Below are 9979 nucleotides of genomic sequence, written 5' to 3' on the forward strand. Positions count from 1 at the left end.
AAGACTTGAGCACCAGTAGGCCAAAACACTGGTAATTTGAGCCTTAAAGGGATTTTTCTTTCTTTTTTTTTTTTTCCTCTCCTTCTTACAAATGCTGGGACAGGGCAGGGGAAAGAACTTAGCCTTTCTGCTAAAGTTATTTGTGTTGAGCCTCTTCTGGGGCCTGAACTACAAGATCAAATTTTAGTTAAGGTGATAACGTTTCACTTCTTTGGGCTTCTGACATTCTTTGAAATGTGGTGTTTCTCCCATAAATTTGATTTATTAACCCAGCTCAGGCATTTGTAGGAATTTGTCAAACCTTTACAAGGCAACGAGGGTCAAGTCAAGCAAAATGTAGTGGAAGTTGTAAGTGACATAGCCGTTTGAAACTTAAGTTCCTCCTGCCCCATAGGAAGCTTCAGATCCTCCCTGCGAGTCAGGGCAGAAGAGTTACAGCAAAGAGCTCAGCCTCAATTAATTGGTATTTTTCCCCAGAATTTCAGTGCAAAATGTCCAACTCGTTAATTTAACTTTATTGCAAAGAGTATCCATTTCAGAGAGCAAGACCTTTCTCCTCGCTTTGGGCTGCTGAACATCCCAGTGACTACCAAGTGCCATGACCCTTCTCATCTCTGATTTTCAAAGGGATTTAATGTAAAATACCATCACCTTTGATGGACAGAGAGAGTCCTGCTCAGCTCCTTAGTAAAGTTTTATGGATTTGAACCTGATAAAGAGTAAATGCCAAGTTGCAAATACCGTGAGCCTTTGATGACTGTCTACTTCATGGTGTGCTCCTTTAGACTAATAATTTCTAAATAGATGAGCAGCATCATTTTCCTGGCAGCCTAACCTGGTACCTGTAGAAAGAGCTGATTTTCAGTTCTCAAGTATTGAAAGAACAAGTTGCCGAGGGGGAGCAAGATGCTCCCACCTCCCGTCGCCCGTGCTCAGTGGCAGCCAGTGTGGGACAAGCTGCTGCTCGGTAGTTCCAGTAACTTGTGCAATTTCAGCCTTAAGATTGCCCTTGATTTAGGCTGTTTGAGGATGACCCAGTGTTTGTGCAGATTTAGCTGTTTTTCCAGAGGGTGAGGGGAGAGAGGGTTTGGAGGCTGTGGGTTTTTTGGTGCAATTCGGATAGAAAAAAATAAACCATGTCATGTTTGTTCAGAGGCCCCTGTCAGTCCCAAGCAATGTCTCCCAGCCACCAGGAGAGGATTTCTACCGTTCAGGCCTTCTGGTGAACGTTTCTCCCTTGTACAAACTTCCTAGTGTGAAAAATAAACAATTTCACGTGAGCGCATGGTTCACCTTAACCAATAGTGCCTCATCCTGTAAAGTGTTTAAGTGCTAAGCGAAGTTCAGTAGTCTTCTTGAAATAATTAGTGACAAAGATAATAATGAAGGGATTAATAATAAAAGGGATTACTTGTTTGATTAAAATTAAGCCTGTGTTTGAACACTTTGCAGGATTGGGGCCTTTGCTGCTGTCTCTTGATACAAGGGAAACAGGCTGTCTCTGTTCTTCTGGAGCCCAGAAACCCTTGAGATAAAATACGAATCTCTGTCTTCTGTCTTGCAGTGCTCCGTCACCTGTGGAGTTGGAGTCATGCACCGGTCGGTGCAGTGTTTGACGAACGATGACCAGGTCAGCAGCTTGTGCCATGCAGATCTGAAACCCGAAGAGAGGAGGACATGCCACAACGTCCACGACTGTAAGTCTGCAGATTTGCACCTTCCTTTGCCTTTCTCGTGGCCTGAGCATCTGTTCCCATCAAACGCCTAGAGATGTGCAGTATTTCCAGGCATTGGGAGCCATCCAACTAAGCACTAAGGCACTTCAGGGAGACCTTTTAAAAATAAACAAAGTGTTTTGATGCTTTGGATGCCTCACAGTGTTACAAAAGAAATTTTGATGTACAGTTGCTCAGTGACTACAAGTATTTCTGTTTTGTTTCAGGTGACTTACCAAGGCGTTGCAAAGATGTTAAAAATCTCAAAGGTGTCACTGAAGATGGCGAATATTTCCTTCAAGTCAAAGGAAAGACGTTAAAGGTGCATTTCAGCAACAGATTGATAGTTAATGCCTTTTCCAAAGGTGAAGGGGACTCTGCATGTGCTCTTCACTTCCACTCTTGGATTTTTTACCTCCGGTTTTCTCTGCCATCCCTTTGCACATGATACCTGACAAAATTCTGGCTTCTCTCTCTCAGGTGTATTGCTCTGGGATGCAGACTGACAGTCCAAAGGAGTACGTGACCCTTGTAAATGGGGATGCAGAGAATTTTTCAGAAGTGTATGCATACAGGTAAGAAATCCCTTAATCCTGAGCTTCACAGTATTTTTGTTTTCCATGGCAATATTTTCCGGTCATGAGTAGAACGGGTTTTCTTTTGATTTAGATTGCATAACCCGACTGAATGTCCGTATAATGGGAGCAGACGAGAAGACTGCCAGTGTAGGAAAGATTACACAGCAGCTGGGTTTTCCACCTTCAGCAAAGTAAGGCTGGACCTGAACACTATGCAAATAATAAGTGAGTAAAAACAGGGCCTTGCCATTAAAAAAAAATGTTTATTTTACACAAATATAGCTGTAACTACAAACAAGCAGTAGTACTCTAGTGGGCAATATTCCTGAGCTCTTCTGTTAAAAGCTGCTTTTAAACTTGGTCACCTGTTTGCTGCTTTACACTTAGAGATTGCAACTTGAGTATATCAGAGATGTTCATACTATTTCTCTGTAATACAGGAAAATATTAAGACAGTTGTTGGTGCATCTGCTGTACAGAATGAATATTTGCGTGCTCCCAGCAGGCCAGTGTATTTTTTGAAGGATTTTATTTCATTTGGTCTCCTATTTTCAGACTGGACTCAGGCAGAAAGCTTAACCAGGGAGGAGCTGGCCCCCCATTTTACACACAGACCTGTCAGGGGATCCCAGTACAGGGGGCTCCACTGGGGTCGGGATGCTGCTCCCTCCAGGCCAGGGCGGAGGAGGCTTTTGGCAGAGCCAGACCATGGAGAAATAACTTGTGTTGAGAGTGATGGAGCTGGGGCCATGGATTTGCAGGGGAGGAGGGGACTGTAGCTGTGCACTGTAAGTGGTACCCTGTCTCTCTTGTCATTCATGGGAGCTGGGAGCCATCCCGCCACCGAAGAGCCCGCAGCATCCCGTAGGGTTACGGTTTCAGTCCCCCTGACTCCAGGGATGCTCTCAGTTTCCAGCAAATGTTTTAAAAATACCACATATTGTTGGGCGTTCATTCAGTAAATAGCGGAGATTTTTTAGCAAATCAAAATCCTTCTTTGTAAAATGACTCTCTATCTGATAAGGTTTTTTTATCACTTAGTTTTCAAGCCATGAGACCTCCCAGCCTGTCAATCTGTAAAAAGCTACTAATAGTCTGTAAAAGCTCCTAGGTAAAGATCTCAAAGGAACCACCCTGGGGGAATTTGATACCAGCTCCCTTTGAATTTCAAAAGGAGCTGGGCACCTACCTCTGTCAGGCAGGAGCTATCTCACATCCCCATCTAAATGAGTCTCCCTCCAGAGCAAAATACCCCAATTCCCTTTGAAACCCCGACCCCTGGGCTGGGGCAGCCAGGAGAGCACAGAGATGGTTGTTTGCCTTTGTTTAAAAGGGAGATTTAGGAGGTCCCACGGCCTTCTTGAAAGTGGGGAATTTTCTGATAGAGAAATAAAACCCAAGTCATGGGTTCGAGTTTTGTTGTTATTTATACCTAGGCCCTAAATCACCAATGTACTTAAACTGAGCTGTAAACGTTGAGCATTTAAGTGTCCTGTTAAATTCAGTGCTCACGTGCTGGGAGTCACATGTGGGATGACTTGGGGGATTTAATATTAAAAATTCAGCAGTCTTGACTCTCAAGATTAATGTATGAAACCAGCTTTAGTGAATTTAAACATTAGTAAAGAGCATGTTTACATTTATTTTGTCTTTCTCCCTGCATCTTTCTTTCTGTGTTATTCACCAACTATGCTCCACAGCGACTGATTTACAGTTTGCACGGACACATGATGGACGACCCGTTCCTTATGCCACTGCTGGGGACTGCTACAGTGCAGCCAAATGCCCGCAGGTATTTGACAATAGCATTTCATAGAAATTGGTGCCATTTGTTTTGTTCGGGCCCTCTATTAATTACTGCTGATCACATCAGCCCAACACCAGTGACTGTCACGTTCTCATCTCAGTGGTCGGAAACTTTTCCCTTTGTCTGTGCAGAAAGCACTCTCCATTTTCTGTTCGGGAAAATGTCAGGTTATTATCAGACCAGCATCGGGACTGGCTAAGGGACATTCCCCAGGGCTCCTGCAGCCCCCTGCGGGTGCTCAAACAGTCGACAGTAAAGGAGAAAAGGAAGAAGAAATCAGCTGTGGGAGAAGGGCTGGGCTTTGCACGTGTAGTTGAAGGTAGGGGGAATCAGTCCGTGGCAGGACTTGGTGGAAATGCTGGGCAGGGAGAGCAGCAGCGAATCAGGCCATCGGGATGCCCTGGGACCCTGCCTCTGCGTTCCGCAGTCTTGTATCTGCTGAAACTGCTGTTTTCAGGGGTGCGGGAAGACGGGTGAGATAACCCCTCTGGATGGAGAAGGCAGCAGACAGACAGCAGGACTCCTGCCAAGCCAGCTCAGGGTGGAGATGCCTGAGAAGGAGAGGGCATTTGCAGGGCAGGAACAGGTCAGGTTTCTGCTGCTGGACCGAGGAACTCCATCAGTCAGATGCACTAGTACCCGCCAGCCGCTGTCCCACCGTCCCCACACCCTGCTGCTTGTTTTCACAGCAGCCCGGTGGGACCATCACTCAGTCTACTTTGGGGCTGGGAAACCACTGACAAAATGATGGCAGTGCCTGCGCGTCAGGGCAAATCCAGCCTGTCCCAGCACCATGAGGTGCCCGGCCACAAAAGCACAGAGCTGAGCACAGGCTAAGTCGCATCCTCGGTAGCTTCAGGAGACGATGTAGGACATCTAGCCCAGTTGCTTGGAAGAAATATGCTTTCCTGAAAGTCTTTAGGAGGCTAATTAGCACTGTGCTACAGGTGACTTGCTCTGTGTCCCCAGCACACCTAGTTTCTGTGGAGCTGGGGGATGATAAATGGTATGTGTGGATAGTCCAAGGTATTGGGTAGACCATATTTGCAAAGGGCATTAAGTAGGGAGTTGCAGCAACAGATGGCAGAGGGCAAACCTCTCCATCTCCTTCCCTCCCTACTTTCGGAGCTGACACTTTTCTGCACAGCTCAGTGGCTTAGGGATTGACTTCTTACCTCGGGAAGGCTCCTGAATGTTAATATCCATCCATCTGACCCAGACAGTTTGCTCCTTGTAGAAAATCAACATTCCCAAGGCAGCAAGTGCAGGGAGCAAAGTTAACAGCCATCTGGTACCGCATGGCTGTGCTGGGCTGAGTGTCAGTCTGGGGATGTGGCCACAGGATCCTTCCTTGGGTCCAGAAACAGGCAGGGCTGGGATCTGCCATATGGGTAAGGGGAAGGCTGGGGGGATCTGCGCTGGATGCAGACACAGCCCTTAATTTTCCACCCGTTTTGTGCATTTTGAGACAAGGTGGAATGAAGTGAAGGACATTTTTAAGAAATAAACAAATGAAAGCGTTTTGATTTTACTGAAGTCTGGAGGAAAAAAAAAAGCCCAGTGGAAAATAAGGAAAATAAGGACAAGTGTGCCCTCTCCAGTTGAGGAGGGAGCAGTGAGAGCGGCTGCAGCGCATCCCTGGAGTACCTTCCCATCAGCCGCTGGCGCACGTCAGGCTCCGCAGTTTGCCATGGAAAAGCCAAGAATGCCCTCAGCCGGCAAACTGCGAAAAAGCAGTGCAAAACCGAGAAAAAGCAGTGAAAAACCAAGATAAAGCCCCTCCTTCCCTGCAGCCACCAAGGAGAAGGAAATTACTAACCCGAGACATACTGTGGTTTGTACAATATGTGCTAATCACTATCAGAGCGATGGAAAAAATTGAAAGCATTGCTGGCAAGATCCTGGCAGAAAACTGTCACCGTGGCAAAAGCATGGCTTTTTGGGTTAACCAGGCGTTTTGGGTTAACCAGGCTCGTCTGCTTGTTTTTTAGGGTCGCTTCAGCATAGACCTTTACGGGACAGGCCTGTCCTTAACGGGAACAGCAAAGTGGCTCTCACAAGGGAATTACGCAGTGTCAGAAATTCAAAAATCCCCAGTAAGTTGTAATTTTAATTATGGTTATTCCCGCTCATGAGAAGTTTCTAATTGTTGTCTTTCGTGGCAACATCTTCCAAGCAGAGACTAACAAAAATCTAACATCTGACATTAGAAATGAAGTGTTGCCTGTAATTGTATGTGAGGTGGGGGGGCCCTAGCGGGTTTAACTTGATTTGAGTTATTGCAATTAATTAGTGAGCCTGCTTAACCGTGAAGCTGAAAACGCTGAGTGCTGTGGGGCAGACATATCCTTAATTAGTTGTCTGAGATGTCCGACGTGGAGCGTGCATCACGCGGCAGGCAGGACCGGGGTGCACGGGGTCAGGGCTGCAGAGCAGGGTTTGACCTGCCGGAGAGGGTCCGGGTGCCAGGCGAGTGCCCTGAGTAGGAATTGTTCCCAAAACGTTGCTAATAAAGTGTGGAGGACGTGGACCTTCCCAATGGACTGGTCCGGGTTTATCTCCTTGGGAGAGACCCAAGTCACCCGAGCTCCGGTGGGCTGGGGCTGCCCCACAGCACGCTGCACCCCGGGGTACCGTCCCCTGTGGCTGCCTGTGGCCCTGCTGACCCTGAGGCCTCCGGGTAAGCCAGGCAGGCCTGCAGAATCACTCCACAGCCAAATTTGAACTTGTATGGCTTAATTTGCCTGCCCGTTAACCCCTCCGCCGCGGTGTACCTTCGCACCGTTGCTCCTGTGTCATGTTCTGAAATTGGAGAAACCCAGGATCGCTTTTTTGGCTGTTATTTCATGTGAGTCATCCCGATTGCCCCTGTTAAAACTCTCCTAAGGAGGTCACCGTGACCATTTAACAAAAAGCAATTTGCAAAATACCCTCTCCTGTACTGCTTTCAATCTCCCTGGCTCTGGGGAGCCCCTTGAGCCCATGAGCCTCGTCAGTGCTGGGGCTCATAAAGGAGAATTAAATGCTACTGGTCCGACCATGCTGCAGCAAAGTATCCCCCAGTACAAGCAGAAGAGGACCAGCACAGACCCCATGTGTTAGTTCTGGCAGGTGCTTTGCTATCCTTCTCCCCTTCTGAAAGGAGAAGCCCGGGCAGCCGACTTTGGGGTTGGGGAGAGCAGCCACAATCACGGCTGGCAGAATTAAAACAAACTTTAAGGGACAGGGGGTCTAAGAGACAACTCTTACCTCCATCACCCGGTGGCATCTGTCAAATGCTGTTCCAGGGGTGCAATTGCCCACAGGAGCAGAAGAAAGAAAGGCATAGCGAGAAGAGATGATAGCAGCCTGCTGCAATCACAGATCAATAGTGTCAAGGGCAGGATGGAGCTCATTTAAAAATAAATGCTTTGTGCCGGCTTGTCCTGCACTTAAGTCCAATTTTCTGGTAATTGAGCGTTGAATTCCCCTCAAGGACTGTCTGTCCATTGCAATGACCAAGAGGTGAAAGGCTCTGCAGAGGTGTGATAAGGAAGGCCAGACTGAGGTATTAATCTCCTGACTCAAGACTGGAGTTGCACCACGCTTGCTGGGCTCTCCTGGAGACCAGGCCAACCCCAGGACCACTCCACGTCTTCCTTTGTCTCTTCTGGCTGTGGAAATGCAGAGCTGAGGAGGGACGGCACCTTAGCAAGTGGCATAGCCTCACCCCATGGTTTTCCCTCTCGTCTTGGCTCTGGAGCCGCTCCAGGCCTTTCCCTTCCAAATGGATGTTTCTTGGTATTGCCTGCAAATATCCTTCCTGTGCCTTCCACGTGCTCAGGCACAACTGAAGTGCTGTTGTTGTCTAGATGTTGTTTTTCTCTTGCATGATCCAAGTTTTCCACTCATTAGTGTTATTCACTCTGGGGCAAATTGGAGAAAACAGATACCCTTGAGAGAGCCCTCCAAATGGCCTTCTCCTTGGGCACCTCTCAATGTAATAAATCAAAACTACCCTTTCTTATTTGTGTTCACCATCTGACCTGGTAGCACTAAAGGGAATTTCATTTGCATATATTTAAATATAACAGTGATTTCTTAGATTGATTTAGGCGTAATTTGTTTTCCTTCCATGACATTTTCTATTAAAAATCCTGGCTAGAATAACCCAGATCTGGCCCTTTCACAGCGTGGAGTTCCTGAGCCCTTACGTGAGATGTTATTTCTGTTTTTGCCTGCAGGATGGTACCAAAGTAGTAGGAAGATGTGGCGGTTACTGTGGGAAATGTACTCCATCATCTGGAACAGGCCTCGATGTTCAGGTGTTATAGCAATGGTGAGTTCCCAGCTGCTTCTGCAGGAAGGGAAATCTTCCCAAAAACGTCCTGAAGGAGCAGATCAGGCCACGCTTGCAAAAGCACTCATGGGTCGAGTGCATCGGTGACAGCCACCCACCCCATGCGGCATCTGTGGAGCAATGGGATCCAGTGCTCCCAGTCCTCGCTTCCCCCAGTAACGCCTGCGGGTATAACGCTGTCAACTGGAAACGCGCTCCCCACCTGGCTGGCACCCGCTTTGGCTCCGCTCTTGTGCTGATGTCTCTGGTCACAGGTTTCCAGGGCGAAGCTGATGATCTGACTCTGACGTGCACCTTGTCTGTATTTTCCAGGTTCTCTGAGAACAGCCAGCAGAGATGAGATGGATGAAGGATAGCGATGCAATACCTCTGCCTTCCACTTTTTTATCTGTTTATGTGTGTATATAGATCGCATATTCTTAATGTACAGTATAATATTTATGTTTGGAATTATTTATTTTGATTTAATATTTTTGTACGTAAAATCATTATATTAAGGCTGCTTTTACTATTTTTATTTTTTATTGTTAAATCCTGCAGTCAAACCACTGCATTTTGCGTACTCTACATTATATGTAGCATTATGACAAGTGATACTTTATTGTCACTGTATTCAGTTGTTTACTTTCAAGCAGTAATTTTCCTTCAGTTACGGGCTGCTTTGGCCCTCTACGGTGCTACACAATCTGCATAGGGGTATTTTTGGCATTCAGTCTGTCTTTATGTAAGGAAAATAGACAAGATGTACTTAAATTTTATTTTTAGGGATTAGGCCGACAGCACTCAAGGAAAACATGACAATGAATACAGTGCTAGTTGCATTAGCAATCTTTATCTTTTAGGTATGTTTTAAATTTCACATGACCTCTGTGGCCAGTGCTAAAAGCACTGGTTTGGTGCTAACATGATATTTATTAACGCTCTGTAGTTTTAGTTCATCCAGTGCCTTTATCAGTGGAAAAAAAAGGAAGAAAGCAGAAAAAATTGTCAGGCGATTCAAATAAATTAAGAACTACCCCAGGTCTAGGAAAATTCCTGCAGATGGATCTTCAGCTCGAGCCCCTTTTTCACAGGGCTCCGAAGTGAACTCGCTTTTTAAAAAAACATATATTTGTCTCCTAATTGCATGTGCCACTGTGCTTCCTGGCTCCATCTGGAAGCAGGGTATTAACTCATCCCAGACAGGCTGATCAGGCCATATGTTTCCCTGGGCTGTGCGCTGAGAAGCGCTGCAGTTTCTTACGGACGTTGTCACAAAATCCTAACGTGAAGCCGAAAGCATCCCTGCCGTGTTATCTCCCCGCGGGGCTGGTGGGGACCGTGGGGTCTGCGGCAGGGGATGGGGGACAGCACGCCCAGCCAAGCCGCCCCTTCCTCTTGGCTGGGGGACTCCATTGCAGGCACCTGCAGCGTTTCCCCGGCTTCCTACTCACTCACAGACCATCTGCAAAGGGAGGCTTCAGCGCCGGCTCTGCCTCGTTTCAACAAGATCACTCTGTACTTACAGATAACTCTGCCCCCCCCCCCTCCTTCTAAAAAA

General features: G+C 47.0%; 1 protein-coding gene across 1 annotated transcript in view; it reads left to right on the forward strand.

Moving 5' to 3' along the window:
- Window positions 1–8930, forward strand: part of ADAMTS9 (ADAM metallopeptidase with thrombospondin type 1 motif 9) — an 86864-nt gene extending 77934 nt beyond the window's left edge. The window contains exons 32-39 of the mRNA XM_009284512.2: window positions 1565–1697; window positions 1943–2037; window positions 2196–2290; window positions 2385–2518; window positions 3994–4085; window positions 6092–6196; window positions 8324–8418; window positions 8752–8930. Coding sequence (XP_009282787.1) covers window positions 1565–1697; window positions 1943–2037; window positions 2196–2290; window positions 2385–2518; window positions 3994–4085; window positions 6092–6196; window positions 8324–8413 — 744 coding nt within the window. The 3' untranslated portion in view covers window positions 8414–8418; window positions 8752–8930. The remainder of the gene's footprint in view (window positions 1–1564; window positions 1698–1942; window positions 2038–2195; window positions 2291–2384; window positions 2519–3993; window positions 4086–6091; window positions 6197–8323; window positions 8419–8751) is intronic.
- Window positions 8931–9979: the final 1049 nt, after the last annotated feature.

This window comes from Aptenodytes forsteri, unplaced genomic scaffold (assembly GCF_000699145.1).
Source record: "Aptenodytes forsteri isolate BGI_AS27 unplaced genomic scaffold, ASM69914v1 Scaffold53, whole genome shotgun sequence".
In the NCBI taxonomy this organism is placed as follows: domain Eukaryota; kingdom Metazoa; phylum Chordata; class Aves; order Sphenisciformes; family Spheniscidae; genus Aptenodytes; species Aptenodytes forsteri.